At 37.5% G+C, this 23,526-nt stretch overlaps 1 protein-coding gene across 2 annotated transcripts in view; it reads left to right on the top strand.

Moving 5' to 3' along the window:
* ahcyl2b (adenosylhomocysteinase like 2b) overlaps positions 1-23,526 on the top strand; it is a 39,136-nt gene that overhangs the window by 7,769 nt on the left and 7,841 nt on the right. The window contains exons 1-7 of one of the 2 annotated variants that reach the window (XM_077234810.1): positions 17,528-17,609; positions 20,317-20,425; positions 20,681-20,824; positions 21,223-21,323; positions 22,493-22,595; positions 22,690-22,784; positions 22,871-22,977. In XM_077234810.1, the coding sequence (XP_077090925.1) occupies positions 17,559-17,609; positions 20,317-20,425; positions 20,681-20,824; positions 21,223-21,323; positions 22,493-22,595; positions 22,690-22,784; positions 22,871-22,977 (710 nt within the window). In that variant the 5' untranslated portion in view covers positions 17,528-17,558. Of the gene's footprint in view, positions 1-17,527; positions 17,610-20,316; positions 20,426-20,680; positions 20,825-21,222; positions 21,324-22,492; positions 22,596-22,689; positions 22,785-22,870; positions 22,978-23,526 lie in introns of those variants that run through there. The other variant, XM_077234809.1, reaches the window with a different exon arrangement.

Genomic DNA, 23,526 nt, shown 5'->3' with positions numbered 1-23,526 from the left:
GCTTTCTTCCTCTTCTTAGAGGATGAGATTAGATAATATCATGGATAGATCTGAATGAAATTCAGGCTTTTGTAAACATTTATGCCGATTCATATGTCTGTGCTTTTTAGTTGTTGTTTTTTTCTTTTGGTGTTGCTGTATTTGGCTTGTCTTGCTGTCTTATGAATTATGAATCAGTAACTGGTTTGAGTAATTCATTTTGAGTAATTTCCTCATTATCTTCTCTCGCTCTCTATGCTGAACTGCTGTTTGTTCCTAACGTGGAGCAATAGGAATGATTGAGCTCCAGACACATTGATGATCCTAAAAAGGCCGCCACCATCTGCTCTCAAACCAAAATTAGCAAGGCGGAGGCCCTGATATGCTGAAAGCATTAGCTGAATATATTTAATAGAGGCTGTAGCATTGACTACTATTCACCATTAGGCAACAATTATTACTTGTTTCATCCTAAAATTACTTGTGGATGTGATTTTTAAAATGGATCCTAAATGTATCCTGAAGGCTGATAGCCTTCGTACGTTCCCTTTTTTTCTTGCACAGTTTTATCTCCATTATCATTTGTTATGCCTATTATTCCATTTCCTCATGGAAAAAGTTACTCTGTGCAATTCGGCCCTAGCCTATCCATTGTCTCTTTTGATAAAAGTAATTGCCATTTGTGAACCTGGACGACAAAACCAGTATATACATTACATTATATACATTATACATTTATACATTATCTGAAAGCTTAATAAATAAGATTTCCATTGATGTATGGTTTGTTAGGATAGGACAATATTTGGCCGAGATACAACTATTTGAAAAGCTAGAATCTGATGGTGCAAAAAATCGAAACATTGAGAAAATCGCCTTTAAAGTTGTCCATTTATGTTCGCGATTGTGCTGCATTCACTCAAACATAAATGTTTTATATATTTACATTAGGAAATGTACAAAATATCTTCATGGAACATAGGGCTCGATTTTATCGATTAACTCGAATGTGTATTTTATGTCGACTTGTTTGAATAAAAATCGTTTTTCTCTTTAACAATCGCCGACGCTCCCGTAGTTCTGAACGGGCTCAGCGTTTGCCAGGGACGGATTATGACTTGTAAAGGCCCTGGGGCCAGTTATCTCACGCAATTGTCACTTTTTGCACTCTCTCACGCCACACATCCATTTTCTCACGCAGAGAAAAATCTCGAAGCAAAGAGGACACTGACACAAGACAGAGAAGGTTACTATTGATATAAAACAAATTCTCAGCTCTCACATTCTGTCAATTCAATTACGAAATTCAAACAATAAACACCGTTTTGGGGCTTGTAAAGTTGACGTGACAGATCGCTGACAGATCTCAGTTCAAGCGGCACGTGAACCGATCATCTGTTACTCTTTACTACTAGTAATAGTAAATAAACACGAATGATCAATGGGTAATTTGAAAGATACAGTTCAACTTTCAACGGAAAGAGGTCCATAAAACAGCTGGAGAACAATGTCACGTAACGTAACATTTACCTCAGGAAAGCCATGTAATGATAGCACGTTAGTTGGACTTAATTTTTTAGTATTTTGCTAAATATGATAACTATATTACATATTTATTATATTTTTACCTGTATCATTCAAATATTATAATGTTGTTATTATAAAAAAGTATTGTATTTAATTTGAGATGTTACTTTTAAAGGTTAATAATAATACCAGCTGACACGGCTCTGTATGTTTACAGCATTAGGTGAGATTTTTTTTGGAGAACAATTAACATAACACATTAACGTATCTGCTGTACCTAATATTTATCCAAAGGAATCAATATTGAATCAAGATCAGAATCAAATTCCAAGAATTGAATTGAAATTGTGAAATTTGTGTCAATTATTAATAAAAACAGTAGCATACCAGTCATTGTACCGTCACCGTCATAAAAAATTAATAAAATTCTCTTTAGTTACCAAATGTTTTGACAATCACAGTGCACTTATTTTACAAGTTTTTTTTCTTACATCTTTACAGCTTTACTTAATATCCTAATGATTTTTGGCACAAAAGAAAAATCGATAATTTTGACGCATAAGTGGAATATCTAACAAGCTCAGAATGGATTTGTGTATCTGTGTTGGTGTTCACCAAACTCAAACTGTTTCCCTTTATCGGTCAGAGTGAAGTCAGATGGGTGATGTTGTTTGCTAGGGGACCTTCATTTATTGAATTGGTTGATGGTGACGGTACAGACAGGCAGATGTTATCTCATCAGTAAATTGCTTGTTTCTTTGTCTTGCTCTTTATCAATGCATAACAATGAATAACAGATAACAAAAAGATAATGGTGTGTATGGTTAAATATCATGTTATACATTATCACACCACTGCTGCAACATTAGTAAATTCAGTGATAAAAGATAATGTGTGCCATTGAAAACCCATTATTTAGCTTGTAGCGAGCAGGTCTACAATGGCTGGAAAAAGTGGCAGCTGCTTGGCTAGTGCATGACCCTCCTGGAAATATCTGATTTGAAATCTGCCATTCTTACCCTTGTCAGGGGATCGGTAAACTTTTATATAGTACAGAGAATTATGTTGCTTTTAAACTATTTTATCAGAATATATGCAAATGTTGAATTTGTTTTTGAGCAACAAACTCTTCTTTTTTTTTATTCTTTTTTTTTATAATTTACCAGCTGAATCTAGACATCCAGTTTCCAGATGTTTTGAAGGACTCTTGTAGAGCCTTGGATGTGACATGACCCCTTTAAATTCATGTTTAGCAATAGAAGAAATCTAAATCCTAAAAAAATCTAAAAGGTGAGCAGCTGTTATTTACTGCGATGAAAATCATATGATGCCATTTTTGTACAAGTTAATATGAATCTTTAGGGTCTAAATGAAAACTTTGTAATATACTTTTATTAAATATTCTCATTTAGTATTGTAAGAAAACACTCATTTTACCTGGTCAAAAACAGCTCTGTTTTCAGCACGCCGTTTCAGTTCATATGCCCTTAAATGATAATGAGCTTTGCTCACTCTGCCCCTCTGTTCTGTGGGGCGTTTTGACTAGTGATCGACCGATGTATCGGTTTACCGATATTTTTCCCGATATTTAAGCATTTTCCCATTATCGGGTATCGGTTTTGTAATATCGGATTTGCCGATAAACGGCGCCATCTTGTGACTGTTTCGAGAATTCTGCCATTGCAGCCGCGTCTGAGGAGATCAGTCAACAACAACTCTGCGCACAGGTAAAGTATATGTTCTGCTTGCTTTGCTTTAATTATTCAACTTTATTTAACATAACAGGCATGCAGAAATGATGTTTGAGACATAAATGCCTGATATAGTTTATGCAGCTTGGTTCTAAAAAATTGAGACGAACTCATGGAGTCACGTAGCATAATCCGTCATGTCCTGCCCCAATAAAGACGTAACTTGACATGAATTAAATAAAACAGACATGAATGAGTGCATGTTGAAAATAAAAGCGCTGAATTCAATTGTTTATCTGTTGTATTTGCTCACCATTAGTATCGAAAAAAAGTTCGTTCATATTGCTGAGCACTCGCTGGGTTGATGATCAGGAATGCTCAAGCACGGCCACTGAATGAAACTTTTGACAAGATTATCTTGTTTAAACTCCCTAGATTTTATTATCATTTACTACATAGCAATTATTTCGCTAATACACATTTAAATATACCGCTTTGTGGTAATTAATTATTTATCTGCACGCGCGATCGCGGTTGAGTAGGGCTGCACAATTAATCTAATTTCTAATTGCGATTACGATTACGGATGCCACGATTACGTAATCGTTCAAAGCCGCGATTACAAAAGAAAGTCCACTCTGCGTGTGTGGGTTTAGAGCATAATTATGTTATGAGAGGAGAATCACGACTACTTCAGAAAACTCAGCACAATATGACATACCAGGCAGTGACGTAAGTGTACGCTGAAATAAAAAGTCTTTCACCTCAGAAATCGGACTTTAATGTCCTGTCAGCCGTTATACCGTGCTCGTAGCGCACACTCTTCAATTGCACGCGCAAATGCGGCGGCGCGCGCTGTATCGCTTCACTGTATAAAGTGCGAAAGAAACTACGTGCATGCAACGTCGTTACAATGCAAATTATTAAGTCACGAAATAAAAGTAAAATACCAATACATCACGTGTTAGCTGAGAAGGATTTGCATGCAGGTATGATTTTCATTCTATTCACCAGGAGCTGTTTCATTAACAGTTCTTGTTAGTATTGTGTATTTACCATGGTAACTGTCCTTTCAAAAATGCCACTTTATTTTCACTTTGTGTTATTTTTTATATTATTAAATGACTGTGGTGGCTCATATCAACATTGTATTAACAAAAACTAGTTTGGGACTGCTATTTAATTGCTTCAGCATAGTCCTAATGTTTTTCTAGTCTTTACTATGAGTCATTCTTACAATTTTTGTGTATGTTAAGTAAAGGGGAACTGTACGTGTGTGTTAACAATTTTTGTGAAAACATGTATTATAATACGCCTATATATATTCAATGTAAATTGTGATAATCGTAATTAATAATCGCAATTACAATTTCAAGGGAATAATCGGCAATTAGGATTTTTGTCATAATCATGCAGCTTTTCGGTTGAGTAGCCTATAGTTCTGTGAAAATGCATAGATAAACAGCACTTTGTCAGAAAGCATTTCATGATCTAGACCTACAAAAATATTATTAATAATTAATAACATACTAGTTGGAAAATGTAATGATGTATATGCTGTTTTGTTTGTTACTTTCCTAACAATGTTATATTCCAGCTAATATTATTCAGTGAATTAATATTACCCAGTGAATTATTCCTCACTCTTAGTTTAAACCTATTAAACGGCACATAAACCTTCTAAAACTGTTTAAAATGAATTACATTTCTGCAAAGGTGATATGAATCTCCTGTCAATTATTTTCTCCATATGAAAACATTAGACTTTTAACATAAATTTTGCCTATTGTTAACATTGTTGCTGCTGATGCTTATAAATTACATGTATAATTTAGATATAAATTATATAATGCAATAATATAAATGTTTTTATTGTAATTTGATTTATTTACCATTTATGAAAACGAACGAAGCAGGCTTACAGAGCAGAATGCTGAAAGACTCTGTTTTCTACACTACAACCTAGTTCTGCTTAACTGAGAGTATTAAGTTACACTACTAAAATCGCTACTAAAATTCATGTAATTTAGATATTTTTTTCCCCAGTATGTTAGAATAATTTTTGTGCTTTATTTTTTACCTCATCAAAGCTTTTAGTTTGAAACAAAGGCACTTTATTTTTTGGACTCAGACCCCTCTATTTATTTGTGTATAAATATAATTTTTTATATATTATATAGGAGGGAGTGATTATATTATATATTATTATATTATATATTATATATATATATATATATATATATATATATATATATATATTATATAGGAGGGAGCGATTGTTTTAAATAAAATGGTTTGTTCAGTTCATTTGTGTTGTAATAATTGTGTCAAAAACAGAAGTATAACAGTAAATAAATATCGGTTCTGCATATCGGTTATCGGGCACATAAACATGCAAATAATCGGTATCGGTTATAAAAAATCAATATCGGTCGATCACTAGTTTTGACACAATAGCACGTGAAGTGTTGCCTTGACAATAGTTGAGGGTATATTTTGGAACAAGAATGGCAGCGGGAGTCTCTGAGGAGACATCTGTGCAACCATACCAATTTGAACCGGAGTCGGACCCGGAACAAGATGACGGCCCCGAAGAAGTTCGAATAGGACGTTTCTGAATGGTTGGTTAACGTAATGTATACCTACGTACACAATTTTTAATAACACATTAACCATAATGCGTTGTTCATTATAAACGTGGGATTATGAATTATATTGAGAACGTTGTAACGTTACATAGAAAACATGCCGTAATATACCCTGAGTGTAAACATTAGCCGCATTCATCGTGAAGCGTGCAAGCGACTTGCAAAGGTTAATAAAACATACACTCACTTCTTCTGGAGGTGCAGCAGGAACACCAATAGTTGGTACCGATTCTGTTTTCAGGACCAGCTTCTTAGCAAAACCAGATTTACTCTGACCCTCGTTTATAAAGCAGTCTGGTGAGAAATGATTTGCGCAAACATAAAAGCATTTACGTTGATCGTTGGGAATATTCTCTTCGAAAACAAAACTCAGCCACTGCGTCTTCAGCGGTTCGAATTTAGGAACATTAAAATGACTGCTGTGTTCCTTATTACAGCCACGAACAGAACACCACAATCGCTTAGACGCCACACTGCTCCAGTGTATCAACAATGGCGGACTACGATGACAGCTCGCTCAGGGCGGGTGTGTGTTGAAACGCTGCTGTCAATTATCAATCGTGGGAGGGGCGTCCGATTTAGTGACGTCACAAAATCGAACAGCTCAATTTGAGGCAGGGGAAAACATATAAGGAGATTAAAACAAAAACACTGGATGGATTTTTATCATTATATGATGGTTGTGTACAGGCACTGCCAACACACATTTCAGTACAATCAACTTGTAAAAGTGCATATGACCCCTTTATGGCTGGCAAATAAACTGGATGCAACAATTACTTATGAAACTTAATTTTAGATCTGCCCATTTCCTTGCCTCTAAAGCCCACAGCAGTGAATTTTGTTGTTGTTGTCATTTCAGAATATTATGCAGGATGATTTTCCAATTTCTTCTTTTGCCTCATCTTTTCAAAATAAGCACACTGTGAAAGAACATGTTGACAGTCTGCGTTTAACCCAAATATGAAGAGAACGGAGAGAACATCGCACTCACTCTCTCTGTTTGTGCGTAGTCAGAAGAACACCATCTGGCACATAAATAGAAGCCTTTTATCCAAGGACTGCTAGACAATCATTGCCGCTCGTCACTACCCGTGAAACGGAAATTTCTAGAGTGGGCTTGCGGGAACAGGTTCATACTGGTGGGAGAACACTCAGAGAGAGCGACTGCTTCAATTAAAGTCCAAAGGATCATCTATGTCGGCTGTACCTGAATACGAGCCCTTCAAGTGGACAACCTGTGCTTTTGATATGATCTCCTTTCATGATCTATTTTGTTCCTGTAGACAGTCTAATTTACACATCAGTTTGCAATACCATAGCATTTACATTAGGGGATGTTCATAAATTGTTATATAAAATGTATCTATGAAGCTGACCATGCCTCCATGTCTTCCTCTACTCGGAAAGCGATAACGTTATCAAAACATCGAGTAGCGTGGGTTTTCCAGTTCATCCCTGATTTGCTGGACCTCTGCTTTTCGTAAATACTACCGTGTATTGTGCACATTATTTTTTGACAGACATAGACGTTGTGATATTCAAATGATGTGGATTTGAAAACAGGTGGATCATTAGGTAATTATTTATTCAGTGAAATGATTGATGCCCATGAGTGTGTTATGCCCATGATTTTAGTTTTAATATTCCAACCGACAGACAGCCTAAGTTTTTGATGGATGTAATAACATGCGTAAGGGGTGAATTATGTTTGATTTTTGGGTAATTATCAAATGTGCTGGAGACTTTCGAAATGCTTTATTCGTAGTTCATTATATTTATTTTATGGACGTTTATTATGTTTATTTCATGGCTTAAATTACATTTAATTAGTCAGGGACCTACATGTTTGGCTTGTCAAAAATGTTACATTCAGCTGGCAAAATCTGTTTTTGTTTTTTTAACCAGGAATTATTATTTTGTTTAGCAGGTTTTGATGCACAAAGTAGTTTGTATTGTCTTTTATAACAAAAATCTTTTATTTAAACCCATGAAAATGCAGATCCTGTAAAAAAAATTTAAAAAATAATAACTTTTGTGATTGAAAATCTGAAAAAACTGTTGTTCCATTATATACCCCCTTAGCAGATTTTGACTATATATATATATATATCAACCAAAGCATGAATATAATTATCTTTTTATCGGTATTGGTCATAATCTGTGCATTTCTAGTGCCTACACCATTCCCAGTTCCAAAATATATATATTTTAAAGGAGTTCCGAAAATGTTCGGTTTAAAAAAAAAAAAAGTTTTTAGTCCACACGTTATAGGGTTTTTATTGCCGTAGCATGTCTGTGAGGGTGTGTTGACTGCAGCCACATTGTTGGGTTCACAATTACAACCACAACTTTCACCCTGGGTCTTTTAAGAACCTACTATATAGTAGAGAGCATGAGAACAACACATCATGTCCTCCAGAAAGCATCTGAATTTGGCCATGGAGTGTCTGACCTCCCCCTAACCTTTTGCAGCTGAGCTCCTTGCGTAGGTGGATTGCTTTTATGCATTCAATGAACAAGAGTATAGAGACATTTATTAGACCCCTCTTCATTGTTTTGATGAGATGAAACCATGTTTTTGTGAATTAGCCATTAACTTTACAGGAGGTAGAGAGCAAGAAACAATTTTATGAAGTGGTAGTAGAGAAGTAATTCTGTGAATGTCCATTGCAATCTTTTAGATTGACTTTTGTTTACCAATACTGGCAAAGTTCTAACAGACCCTACTAAGGCTAACCTCTGTTCTTCAGAGCGGAAAAATCCACATAAAGTTTACACAGCTTGAGTGCTTTTCAACACTTCATTGTAAGAAAAGGTCAAACTCCTTGCCGAGCCCATTGATATATTGCCCTTGTAAGAATACAATCCTATTATTTTGTGGGTGAAGGATACGAAGAAAAAAGGAAGGGCTGAATATCAAGAAATGGTAATCAAATCTTTCAGGTACATTACGTGTTGGAAGCCAAACACTTGAGTGCACATGTCCCACAATGTGGTTCGTCATCTGAGCAGGAAGCAAATTACCTGTCACACCTTCCAGTCTTCTTTGCCACATGATAGCTAGTGTTCGTTGCTTGTTGAAATGTGTTCTCAAATTATGGATAGTCTCTGTGTACCTTCTGTTAAGCCAATGCCATTAAATCAAAGTGGACCTATTGTGCCCTCCACTAGAATAGGTCTTCATGCTTGAATGTGAAAACAAACACAAAACACCTTGTTTTTCACGTTTTACATTGTTGCAGCACCTTTTTCCCAGTCTGTCACAGGCTGCGCTTCTCAAAATCATTGTAAGCTTAAATAGATCATAGAATCATATGCACCAACAATTGGTCTCTACAATCAACTTGGCTCACGATGCTTTTGAGAAATGCTGCCCTGTTTAGTTACTGTCTCTATGTAGCCCCTACTTCTGAAAAGCACAATGTGCTCTGATTGGTCAGCTGGACTAGTGTGTTGTGATTGGTCAAATCCTGTGAGTGTGTTTGGGAAATGTGCCACCCCTTACCATAACCGTGAATTTCAACACACTTCTAACTATGGGGGGCCGTTAACAGAGAACACATTTTTCCATTCTAATGCGCTAATACTTTTCCACTGTTTTTCAATTTGGACGCACTAGACAGACGTCTTTAATCGTTGCACTTGCATCTCACGTCTTTTGTAGAGTCTAGCGCATGACACGGCATTCTATAAACGCGGCACTACAGTTAAAAGTTCAACTTAAAAAAAAAAAAACAATTCTAAACCTGCTCTTTTTTTGTTCCACTGATCGGCATCTCGGGTTTTTAACAGCAAAAAGGAGCTCTGTGTGAACCGGCCCTAACTTAACCAGGCCCCAAGATATGTCCAAAGTATGTGTCTTGGGTGGGAATTATTTAATTAAAGAATATTGAGACATTTTTGTTCCTGGACATTGCAGTTCAGAAAAAAGTCTGCACTGATATAGAGAATAACTCTTTTTGGAGTGACTTTGTGCTTTGTAACTTTACAGACCTTTTTCATGCTCAAACTGTAACATTACACACTAAAGAAAGTTGAACATGTAAACAATGCATAATAGGTCCTCTTTACATTGAAACATTTAGTTGGAAGAACATTCCCAAGTGGCCGTACTTATCAATTTAGACTTTTTCCTGGAGATAATTTGTCTGATTTACTATTTGAGTCATGTGAATGGTCGTCGCAAAAGCTCTTCTCAGGTTAAGTGCCCTGAGATGATCCTTGGTGTCTGTTGCATCAGGCTCTCTCATTTCTGGTGGCGTCATTAGTCAGAGCGGGCTGCCGTGTTGTATCACATTACCCACGATCTCCTTCATACTCTAAACCCTGTCTGTTATGACTGTAAAGTGTAGTTGCTATGGGAGTCACTTAAATGGCTTGTAAAGTTTGTGGCTTAGGATGTGCGGATGAAGACTGTATGAAGTGAGCAAGCACAGTCGCAGATCCGTGTTTGTCAAAGCAAAGGTATTAAGCTTTAAACAATTGAAGCATATGCAAAGAACAAGTGACTTAAGTTCTTAAGATCTTAGTTTTTATGATGCAGTAGTGCATGCCACCAACAAATGTTAGTTAACAACACATATTTATCGATATTTACTTTTTGAATCTTTATTTATTTATTTTTTACCAAACTGATATGCAATTTTTGCTACTTGTCTAAATCAGAGGTGCTGGAATATATAATGATGCCAAAATAAATGTTGCTGATATAAAATTCAGAAACACACTTTTTATTACATGTATGCATCTGGCAGACGCTTTTTTGAAAAGCAATTTAAAATGCATTCAGGTACACATCTTTCAGTTCATGCATGTCATGTTATATTCTAGTATGTTCTATTTTGTTATAATGAGTTATATTCTTCAGGCTGCAGCACTCGACAAAACGCATGACAAAAAAATTACTTGTGAATTTCTGTAAGCACATCTTTCCACAGAGAACAAATTTAATGATTCTCCAGAGATGTTCCAGACCACAGGCTGACGTTGCTGTCGCCCTGTAATGAAAAGCTCAGGGGGTGAGATTCACCCCCCCCCCCCCCCCCCCCCCCCCCTCCAGAGAGCTATAATGCATTGCTCTCTTCTGCAGGAAAAGCTTTCAATCAATTTTCGATTTTTGACACTCAAGTGACACCACTATTGTGTTCTCAGGAGCAAAGTATGTCTGGTTGGCTACAAGTATGTTACATTTTTCTCCCGTTTGGCCTAGTCCGAGAGCACTACAGTTTTTGTATGGTTCATGTTGTTATGGTTGTGTATGGTTCGTCGGTTGTCTTCTAGAGGAAATGTTTATCTTATCTTGTAAAATTATTCTCCACTCAGCAGCAATACTGGTTTCTTCTCTCCTGTTGGATTGCATTCTGCACAGAGCATGTCCATCGGTTCTGACATCCCTGGTGATAAACGTCCTTGTTCCGTACTGTGATTATGTAAGAATGTGTGTGTGCATGTGCAACCTTTTGTACTGGAGAGAATTCTAGACGATCATATCTCATGAAATTTCCATTACAAGTGTTCTTGTTTATTGTCTCTGAGCTCAGCATGACTATAGGGTTTTTTTGAACCGTTGTTTGCAGCGCTACCCTGCAGAGAGTTCTGTGTTCAAAGTCTAGGAGTAATGACTAATGTAGGTCTAAACTCAAGTCTTATTCTCCTCTCAATAGTTGAGCCTTTAACAATACCGTCTATGTTACTAAGTAAATGAAAGCATTGCAGAATTATTCTTTTCAGTGCCAAGTGCCACCATTATGCCAGTACAATTACCAACTTGTACCACATTTCTAAATAAACAATTCCCCTGGCACACCAGCCATAACTTTCTTCATTGAGACTGGAATCTAAATGAGTCTCTGCAGAGGCGGCTTCTATTTTGGCTCCTTTTCTGCGTCCACACTTATTCAAGGGCTGGAACTGAAAATTTAACCCGTGACCGCATGTCGCTTTGCATTCGTTATTCAGTTTGTTTTTTTTATTTGCTCCAAAATTAGCACACATCTATAATGTATAGAGCATTAAGATAAAGCGGATGTTGGGGTGACGATAGGACCGTTAGTGTTCGGTATCTGCTACATTCTGTAGATTTTTTACTTTGTGAAGCATAGTAAATTTCAATTTATATAGTGCCACAGAGTCATTCGATTTGGGGTTAGTAAGTGTGTGTATATATATGTATTTGTTTATTTGAAATAATTTAATAGTTTTATTGATCAAGGGTGCATTAAATAAATTGATCAAACATGACAGTAGTCAGTCATTTATAATGTAATTTATTTTAAAATATTTCCATTGCTATTAAATTCTGTTCTTTTGAACTTTGTATTCATCAGATACATATTGTTTCATGGTTTTCATAAAAATACTAAGCAGGACAACTGTCAGCATTGATAATAAGAAATTATTCTTGAGCAGCAAATCAGCATATTAGAATGATTTCTGAATGATCATGTGACACTGAAGACTGGAGTAATGATGCTGGAAATTCAGCTTTGCATTACAGGAATCAGTTACATTTCAAAATTATATATAGGCTATATAAAAAAAAACAGTTCTTTTAAATTGTACACAATAATTCATAGTTTTGTGAATATAAGAGAGCATTTAAAAGTCTTACCGGCCTCACACATGTATTCAGTAGTGTAACTTTCGACAGCAATGAAATAGTGTAGAATGTAATGTTAGCATTAAAAAATTTATTAGGCTCTGTTTACACCTGGTATTAAGGTGCGTTTTGGTCGATCAGATCACAAGTGGACGCCGCTAAATACAGGTGTAAACTGGGTCTAAAACTTTGTCGGCTGTAGACCTAAGTATGGTTTGAAGACGAAAAGCATACCAAGCACAATGTTCTCACCATTCCTGATTTCTAACACACAGAACACACAGTTTGGGTAGTCTTACGCCTATCAGAGCAGAAACGAAGGCTGATGCTCTCCTTATGTTTTTCCGTCATCTCCGGTTGCATTCATATGTAAATTGTGCAAGCTTACATTTACCTGTCCATAGACCTTCCCCTCAAAGAAATAAGGACAGAAGTGTCGGAAAAAGAGATGGATTAAAACATCAGGTATAAACGGGAATGTGTCTCCCTCATGGGCCTTTGTCTAAAGTCTTTTTAGTAATGTTTACATTTTCTTCTGATGGATGCTTAGTGTTATCTCGGCAGGCAACTTATTGGGGTTTAGAACAAAGCCACAGCCTAATGATTATCTTCGAGTAAGTAATTCAGCATTTTAATAAATTAGCGATGAAGTCATCAGCACCCTGCAGCACGGCTGGTTGCATTCATTGCGGAAGCTCTCACCGTGAAAAACCATGCTAGAGCTGGACTGTGAACTCTTGGACATCCATTCACAGGAAACATGACCGTTTCCCCCCCCCACTCTGATCTTTAATCATCAGCTCTCAGCAGTGTCACTAAAATGATGCGAATGTCTCTCTTTTTCCTCTAGTTCTTTCTTACGTAAGTGATCTTTTTTACATGGAAGTGCTGCTCATGTGGCCTGAATCTCTCCTCCGGTAACATACAACCTTTGTGTCATTCTCAGAAATGGAGCTTTTGGCCTCCTGTTTAATACATAAACCCATTCATAATACCTCTGAAAGATTAAAATACCTCTTTTTTTGGCAAAACATTCAGCATAATTTTAAAAGAGGACATAATGGCACAAAATGCTTTGTTTCAGGATCTGATTATCCTAGTCTCTAGTTTGGTGGAAGATAACGACATTTTCCTTTATCAAAAATTTTGCTTTTCTTAGATATTCATGAAACCCTTACCCAAGGACTATTTCCATTTATTTTGTTCCTAAATATACTAGCTGCCCTTACAGTGAACTTAGACCACAGACAGTGTAATATTAGTAACAAGCCTAATGTAAAAGCACAGATCCTTCTCTGAACCCAGTAAGTTTATTTGTACACTTGCAACGTCTTAAGCAGAACTGTGTCTGCTAAGACGGCAGTATAATGCAATGCAAGCTGTGACATGAGGCGCTGCACCAAGCAATTAAACATAAACCAAAGCATCTTCAATGGATACCTTTTCTTTCAGGTCAACTACATTACTAATCTTTTTAGGTTAGTTAACAATGACATGTTTATAGCAAGCTGCTTGAATTTTTTAACATTTGGTTTAATGCCAACTTAAATAATTAAGGTTGTACAACAGGACCGCACATTTGCAACACATTGACCAAGCACGATGTCTGTGTCTTTACGGGATGTGTGTGAACGCACTCACAGACTATGGAAAATCACTGGCAGTGTGAATGAACCAAAATCAAACTATCCCGGGACACATTATCCGTGTATTTTGCGGAATCTCTGTGTGAAAGGGGCTTAAGTAACTTTTGGCCCTCTAGCGGTAAAAAAACAAAACTGCATGCATTTTGCAGAATAATATTATTTTTGTTGTTCTTCGGCTCTGCATGACGGTGCTGATGAATATGGTTGTTCTACTGCTCATAAAACATTCCCTACTAGGCTAAAGATATAAAGCCAGTTTAAATGGGAAATGATCTCAAGCTGACTAGCTGAAGACGTGACTGTAGCTGTACCCATTAATAGACATGGTACTTCCTTGAAAATAAATTTTGGGATCTTTCCTAAAGGATCTTTCACAATAGATAATGCTTTACAATGAACTCTGTTAGAGAGCTACATTTGGCAATTTATCTGTTCAATAGTTGAGTAATAAAAATTCTGCTTTAACAACATTTCAAATCCCTCAGTTCTCGTCATCTCTGAAAAGCCAAGCCAATGTTGATTCTGGTTTTATTACAAGCTCTGTCACTTTTTTTTTTGCCAGCAGACTCTCCTTTGTTCTGTGTTTTGTTTTATTATTTTTTTTAAATTGGGTGAGTCCCCAAAGGTTCGAGAATTAGTGGCTCCATGTCTCCCTTTCTGGCTCATTGTGACAACTAACCTATGCCACTCCCACACCATACATGCGTAAAACTGGACGGAGCAACTTTTCTCTATTTACGTATATTACAAGACATGCATGTGCGAGTGACATATGTGCGCAATTTTGCGAAAGCCATCCCGCTAGGTCTAAAATATAAACGCTTCAAATAGGCTTAGCATATTAAAGGGATAGTTCATCCAAAAATGAAAATTCTGTCAGTATTTACTCACCATCATGTTGTTCCAACCCCTTTAGACCTTCGTTCATCTTCGGAACACGGATTAAAATATGTTTGATGAAATCTGAGAGCTGGATCACTCCTCCATAGGCTTCTTCAGGGATTGAAACTTGCCGGCCTCAAAGTTATTAAAGACATTGTTAAAATAGTCCAAGTGACTACAGTGGCTCAAGATTAAGTTTATCAAGCGACGAGAATACTTTTTGTGCGCAAAAACAAACAAAAATAACGACTTTATTTCAACTATTCATTTCCTTCTCTGTGGGCCTCGAGTCAGTTCACTAGTTTAACAGCGTAAGCTTCTGTTGTTGTACGTCACACTCATCACACACATGACCAGCGTCGGCCAATAGTGAGCCTACGTGTGACGTAGCTCAACGCAATCATACTAAGTTAACTGACTAGAGGCCCACAGAGAAGGACATGAATAGTTGAAATAGTCGTTATTTTTGTTTGTTTTTGTGCACAAAAAGTATTCTCGTCGCTTGATAAACTTAAGATTGAGCCACTGTAGTCACTTGGACTATTTTAAAGGTTGTATCAGTGATTTCTGGCCCAAAAATAAATGTCTAATCTTTCCTAACGATCCGCTAGCTGCCCGCCCCATAAGCATGCCGTCCAAAAAACGCGTCTCTGTAGGCAGCCTAGGCTCTGAGATCTGCACACAAAAACAAATGGGTACAACCACCACTCAAAACCAAAATAAACAGTGTTCCAACCAATCACTGACAGGGGCGGGTGTTGCTCCGAATTTCGCGTCCAGCCGTGCACGAGCGCAAAACCTCACAACACCCGCCCCTGTCAGTGATTGGTTGGAACACTTTATTTTGGTTTTGAGTGGTGGTTGTCCCATTTGTTTTTGTGTGCAGATCTCAGAGCCTACGCTGCCTACAGAGATGAGGTTTTTTGAAGGCATGCTTATGGGGTGGGCAGCTAGCGGATCGTTTAGAAAGATTAGACATTTATTTTTGGGCCTGAAATCACTGATACAACCTTTAACGATGTCTTTAATAACTTTTCAAGACCGGCAAGTTTCAATCCCTGAAGAAACCTATGGACTAGTATGGAGGAGTGATCCAGCTCTAAGATTTCATCAAAAATATCTTAATTCATGCTTCGAAGATGAACGAAGGTGTTACGGGGTTGGAACAACATGAGGGTGAATAAATACTGACAGAATTTTCATTTTTGGGTGAACTATCCCTTTAAATCAGGCTAAGATAAAAATGTGTTTTGGAAGTAGGATTGATGATGTATTGACTCATTTAAATTTTGTTAATTTTGAAAATCATAAATCAAATGTGTACCTTTAATGTAATTTAATAGTACACAATGTAATCACCTCTTTCTTTCTCTGGGAATCGAACCCATGACCTTGCTAGTGTCAAACACTACTGTTTAAGCTTGATTAAGGCTTTAAGTGTATTTAGTCCATTCTGTTGTGCAATGTTTTTTATTGCCAACCCACAAAAAAACTGATAATTGTTCTCAAATATTTGACTTTCTAAACTCCCTAGATAAAGCAATGTGTGATCCAGGTCTGTGGGAAAGGGATGAAGTCATACTGGGAAGATGTTTTCAAACCACACTTCTAATTGTTCAGTTCACAAAGGAAGAGTGAGGCAAGTGTCATGCTGAGGAAATTTTCTTGTGACTGAAAGATGCAGAGCAGATGGTTTCAGTTTATAATTTAAGCGTTCGTTGTCCAACTGAACTAAATGGCTTTTATTTCTATAAAAGGCAAAATGACAGTCTGGGCGTTGCTGCGGTGAGCAATAATGTATTTGGTGTATGGTCAAACACACCAGATTACAGAATGACCTTCAGCTCATCTAAGCCTTCTATTACCTCCGTTTTCATGAATGGATCATCATAAAACATCTATCAGCAATTTGTCTGCTTTACAATGTTGAAGTGTAAAGTCTTGGCATATTTAACTTGTTAGAGGCCGAGAGTTGATAATCAACGAGCTAAACTTTCGACCATGGCGCTGATGTTAGCCGTAAAGTTGAGGTTAAAGAACTGAAGAAAATGCCAGAGTAATTGTCCCTCCAGTACCTCCGATCTGTTTCCTCCTCGTCATATATTTTGTGACCAGGAAAACACAAAGAGCCCTTTGTCAAAGCCAGTGTTGGGGTGGTGTGTGAGTGTATGTGTCCTTGGCATGTTTCATTATTTTGAGCATTAGACACATTAATCACCTCCTAAACCACCACCCCTAAAGTCTACACACACACACACACACACACACACACACACACACACACACACACACACACACACACACACACACACACACACACACACACACACACACACACACACACACACACACACACTTTGCCAACTCTGACCAGAATCGCTCCGGCCTCTAAACAAATAACAATTAAAAGAGAGATGCACAAAACCCCCCAAAGTGAAACAGTCTCACATTGTGCTGCACAGGCCATTGAATCAGTTTAGACTGGCCACGCGTAAAGCTGGTATAAAAGTACACTTCCTCTGTGCAAGTCCCTTCCCTTTTAGCACTCAGTTTCTTCCTGTCACTCTTCGCTTCCCTCTCTGTCATGCTGAAGAAAAAGAAGGATGGTGAGATCTTTGAGCCCTCAATTAGAAAGGTAAGAGGGGAGAAAGTGAGGCTGGTCTTCAGGCTATCCTGGGGGGGGGCTGTAAGCTTAACCTTCTGGAATGAAAATCGTCCCGAGCCATCTGTGTGCTCAGCGTGGATTAGCAGGGGGGCAGTGTTTTTCGTCTTTTGAAAGTGACGGGGGGTCCAAATCAATCTCTTCTCAGCATTGTTGAACCTTGTTAGACTTTCCAGTGCAAATGCAAGTTCAGGCCGCTTTCACACCTGGCTTGATTGTTGCAGAACATGGTGCATTTTCTCTCTTAGTTGGGTTTGTTTAGGCCAGGGGGGTGTCCTGCTACTGGAGGAAGGTGGAAGATGGTGGAAGATGGCCCTCCCGTGTAGGTTTAGAGACCCCTGGTTTAGGCATATATGAACACTGCAATCAAGCTCCTATCTGTACCAAAAGAATCGGTCCGAGATCGCTTGAACGAGCTGATCTTGGCCCAATTGAAAAGGAACTCAGAACCGTTCAATTGTGGTGAGAAAACATTCTGGCCCAACGAACGAAGCAGTATCATAATTCATAATGGAAAATGTGTTGCGTAAAAAGCAGCAGCAGGTGATTCTCTGGATGAGCACTTACTGCAGTTAATAAAACAAAGAGCACCTTTTCATCTTAAAAAGTATTTGAAGCTAGTGCATTTGCAAGAATGCTGCCCTGACAAAGCAGTCATTCCCACTCTAATTATAAAATATATAGGCTACATGAATTTTATAATTTGGAGTGGAAACGAAAGATATATTTGTTTTCGTTCTGGTATGCTTTGAAGCGACCGAACCAAGAAGAAAATAAAACATTCTAACTATTTAAGTCCTTGTTTCGGAACAAATGCAAGCAATCTACAGGTCTGAAAATGGCCTCCGTATCTTCAATAGCAGAGCTTATGGTGTTATTTTGCCCAATGTTTGTGTGTGTAATGTTTTTTGTTTTTCTTTGCTTATTGGAATATCACACTGTTAGTTTAGCAAAATCAAACTGTATTGGTAATAATTGTGAGTCGAGTCCCTTTGCAGAATTGCTGTCTTTTGTAGAATGTTCCAAGCCCGATATGATGCTCATCGCGTTTTGGAACCAGAGGTGTGGTTTAGGATGCGTGTATCCTAGAAGTGTGGTTTTGACTCATATTTCTCACTGAATCCGAGCATCCTGAGCTTTTTCTTATCAATTAGCATCATGTTTTCCATCACATGTATGTGATTTGTGAGAGTCCTTCCAGTAGTCCTTTGGCTCTTTGTGCCAAGCGATAAGAGATAAACAGGTGCCAAATTGAACTTCACAGAGTCTGTGGGTGTTTGTTTCTCTGTAGGGCTATTGTTGCAGAACCCCTGCGAGTGACAATTGCGTTGAAGTGCTTTCGGGCACAACAATGTGTTTGTGTGAATCAAGGTTTGTGAGTCAAAGCCTTGCACTCGTCTGCATGACTGCGTTTTAATCATGGTCTAAGAGCCATCCATCCATCCTGAAAACATTACTTCCTATAGCTTCAACCTAAAGCCTGAAGATTAATCACTGCGATCACTCAGTACATGATGGTTGATTGAACACCGATATGGCACAGGGTTATGTAATAGTCGTGCTTTTAAAAATCTCTTGATGGAGTGGGGGGATTTGAGGCTTGCTGTTGAGTCAGATAATAAAGTCAACATGAGATGACTTCACCACGCCGTAATCCTCTCATGGTTCATGCAGCGCTTTCCTGTCTGCAGGCAACAGCTGCCGGGCCATTAATAGTAGTGCCGTTGATCTACACGTCTACGATGAGCTCTCAATGGTTTCCGCTGCCTTCCCAGACTTTCATTGAGAGTAGCTTAGTGGTGGCAGACTACACTGATGAAGGATGCTGGTGCAGTTGTCGAGGTTATGATAATGAAATTATCACTGCCTAACTGTGGGAAAAAAGGAAGTACCTACCTGGCAGGTCAAATTGTGTTAAAGATTAGGACTGGATCTTGATTTAAATGATTTAATTCTCACTTTGCGAGGAAAGGCTAATTCCCTGTATTCCGCTTAATATGTGAATTGTAGCATTGTGTTCAGACTGGCCATTGTTTACATAATAATTTGACACTTCCTGTGGTAATAGGCACACTGTTAAGCATTATCCAGAGTATTACAGCTATTACATTCAGAGTATAAACAGTTCAAAGATCAATCGGGGGGTGAAATCCAACCTCAGCAAGTATGCACTAGTTAAAGTTGTTTTTGTTGTTCTTGTTGTTGAAGTATATTTTAATGTTTTTGTTTTAAAAAAATACAAAGACTACCGTTTTTTATTTTTTTTTATTTAGCAAGCATGCATTAAATTGTTCAAAAGTGACAGTAAATACAAAAATATTAAGCAGCACAACTGTTTTGGACGACATTGATAATAATCAGAAATGTTTCTTGAGCAGCAAATCAGCACATTAGAATGATTTCTTAAGTATCATGTGAGGCTGAAGACTGGAGTAATGATGTTGAAAATTCACAGAAAATTCAAAAAGTCAGTTATTTATGTTTAAGTCTATATAAGAAAATTCAATATATACATAACGTTGTTTTGTATGCATGTAATTATTTTTAGAGATATTAATTTTAATCGTTTCATGTGGGGGAAGTTTTTTTTTCTTTTTCTCAATTCAGTAGCTTTTAGATATCTCACCCTTAACTTGTCTTTCTCTCTTGTCCTGACCTCCACCCTTTTTTGTTATGACAGATCCAATTCGCAGACCAGAAGCAGGAGTTCAACAAACGTCCCACCAAGATCAGCCGCAGGTCTTTGTCTCGCTCCATCTCACAGTCTTCTACAGACAGTTACAGCTCAGGTATGACATTGTACAAGCACCAAAACGCACTATAGACGCACATGGCCATGCCCTGTTAAACCTCAGTCTGGGCTACTGTAAGTATGAGTTTTTACCACATGTTCAGGGTCGAATGTAGTGAGTCATGCGAACAAAGGCTTTCCTGTGTGGCTTCTCAGGCAGGGCTCTTTAGAAGGATTACATTGATTACGCAGAGCAGAGTTTAAGAAGGGACATAAAATCTACATTCCTTTAAATACATATTTCCTTCTTCAGCCGCCTCGTACACGGACAGCTCCGATGACGAGACATCTCCCCGCGACAAGCAGCAGAAGAACTCCAAGGGCAATGGAGACTTCTGCATAAAGAACATCAAACAGGCCGACTTCGGACGCAGGGAGATCGAGATCGCAGAGCAAGGTGAGAGGGGCCCTGTGTGCATTAATATTTACACGTGCCGACAAGCTATAACTGTTTTTACGAGCATGACGGCTGATCGTGCAATGCCGTTGTCCGCAGGCCTGTCAACATATTAAGCCGTTGGTATTTGTTTATGTGTGAAGTCAAAGTGTGTGTTTGTGTGAGATCAAGCGAAGCATGTTTTAAAGTTCTTCCTGTGATGGTGAGAGGCCATATGTTCACAGCAGGGCGCCACCTTCAGCCCCTGTAACCACATGGCCAAATACTCCATTGTGCACTCACACACAGCCTGTCTTTCGAGGTTTAAAACTCTTTCTATATAATCAAGGATGTTATCATGTTTATTTTAATATTATAGGCGTGTGTTAATGACTTTTGTGGGTATTTTTGTACTGTAGAGATGCCTGCTCTCATGGCTTTGAGGAAGAGAGCTCAGGGAGAGAAGCCATTGGCTGGAGCAAAAATTGTGGGTTGTACCCACATCACTGCACAGACTGCTGTGAGTGTCTACACACACACACACACGCACACACGATAATACACCAAACACTTGAAGACCTCATGTTGACTTAATTTGTTCTTTAATTAAATTTAATTGCACCATAATTCCAACACCCTAATCCTAACTCTACCACCTTTTGGGACATTATTTGCCCAATTTAGGAACCTTTTTATTGTCTATATGAGTACATTTTGAAGAGGTGTTACTGTATTTGTGATAATGTTTTTTGTTTTTTTTGTTTTTTTTGTTTTTTTTTACAGTAAACTGACCCTATGGCCCTGATAGTTTCAAATTCTATTTCCCCCAATTATTTCTATTTTTCTTTTTTTCTTTTCTGGATGTGTAACTTAATACAAATTTGTTATCAAAAAACTGTGGAAATTATATTAGTTTTAATATAATTAAATTATATTATATTAGTAATACATTTCTGTCAAAATGTATTTAAATGGGTCATGACATTTTGCCACCGTCTCTGTACAGACTTCAGAAGGATCCCAGTGTTGGAAACAAGTGGATGTTTTATTTTATTGCCGTCCCAGATTGCGTTGGAGAGTTATGTTTGTTTGGAGCATTTTGGGTTTGTACACTAGGCACAGTGCAATAGAGAGTTTGTAAAGAAACATTTGATAAAAGATGAAGCAGTCGCAAGTAAATGATTTCATAATGCTTTGTCTGTAAATGGTGGTTCCATATGGATGTTTTTCAAAACATTTACTCACGTGCAATTGCGAGTGGACATTGATACGGTTTCCTATGCAATGCCATTAGCCAATCATAACAGTGGCTGTTTACTGACAAGCCTTAAAGGAGCGTGCCTTTTCAGACACAGGGGCATAATGATGGGTACAAATTAACGTTTTATCACAAATGTATTTGTTTTGTTTGTTTTTTGTAGAAAAACTTTATTAGCATTATAAGTGAACCTCAAGAAACATATTAAAATTATTTTTACAAAATCCATGTCATGACTACTACAAGTTAAACTAAAATGTTATTATGGCGGGTTATAGTGAAGACCTTTGAATTTCTGTGTCTGACTATCTGACATTCAACGTTATACTGTAAAAAAAATTATAATTGTGACTGGATTCCGTCTGCGTTTTCCACATCATAGAAATCCTGAGGCTCTAATTTCAATAATGAGTTGTCGTGTGTGTTTGCAGGTGCTGATGGAGACCCTCTCTGCTCTGGGTGCTCAGTGCAGGTGGGCCGCCTGTAACATCTACTCCACTCAAAACGAGGTAGCAGCCGCTTTAGCTGAGGGAGGTAAATCTTTTTCCTTTCTTATTCTTATTTCCTTTACATTATTCTGTTATATACTTTTCTGTCCTGAACTACTCCTGTGTGTCGTGTCTGGCAGGTTTCTCAGTGTTTGCCTGGAAGGGGGAATCAGAGGATGACTTCTGGTGGTGTATCGATCGCTGTGTTAACGTGGAGGGTTGGCAGCCCAACATGGTAAGTGGTAACTGGACTATATACACCTACAACTGGACTATAAAACATTATGACTGTTCAGTGTCTCAGCAGCTTATGCCTTGTAGATTTTAGATGATGGAGGGGATTTGACCCACTGGATTTATAAGAAATATCCCAACATGTTCAAAAAGATCAAAGGCATCGTAGAGGAGAGCGTGACTGGAGTTCACAGGTGATTACATTTGTGAAAAGACTTGGATTTGTTAAATAAATTAAAATAGTGTTACATTTTTGACATTTGGTGTGGATTAAGTCAAAACTTCAGATTTAAAATGTAATACATAATGAACAATGTGGGGACCTCAATTGTTTTTCCCCATATCATATAGCGATGTCTCCATCTAATGGCCTGTAGTGGAACTGGCAGATGTAATGTTGATTGAAGTATAATATTTTAGAGAGGCAAGATATAAAAAACTTTAAAACTATCTTTATTCCAAAAGACTCTTAAGCACGCTAAAGCTGCATTTTTTTAATTTATAAAGAAACTGTAGTATTGCTATAGTTTTCTATTTTAATATATTTTTAAATGTAATTTATTCCTGTGATTTATTATATGCTGATTTGCTGCTCAATTTATTATTATTATTATTAGTGATCAATTATTAATAATAGTTCTTATTATTATCAGTGTTAAATTCTTTATATCTGGGTGGAAACTTAATATTTTTTCACGATTCTTTGATCCTAAATGTATAAATAAAATAAAAAAACTAATTTT

The sequence above is a fragment of the Siphateles boraxobius genome, unplaced genomic scaffold (assembly GCF_051911475.1).
Source record: "Siphateles boraxobius isolate OS27281-9 unplaced genomic scaffold, OSU_SipBor_1 19, whole genome shotgun sequence".
NCBI lineage: Eukaryota > Metazoa > Chordata > Actinopteri > Cypriniformes > Leuciscidae > Siphateles > Siphateles boraxobius.
Note: the sequence above shows the minus strand (reverse complement) of the source record. Positions and strands in the feature narration are given on the sequence as shown.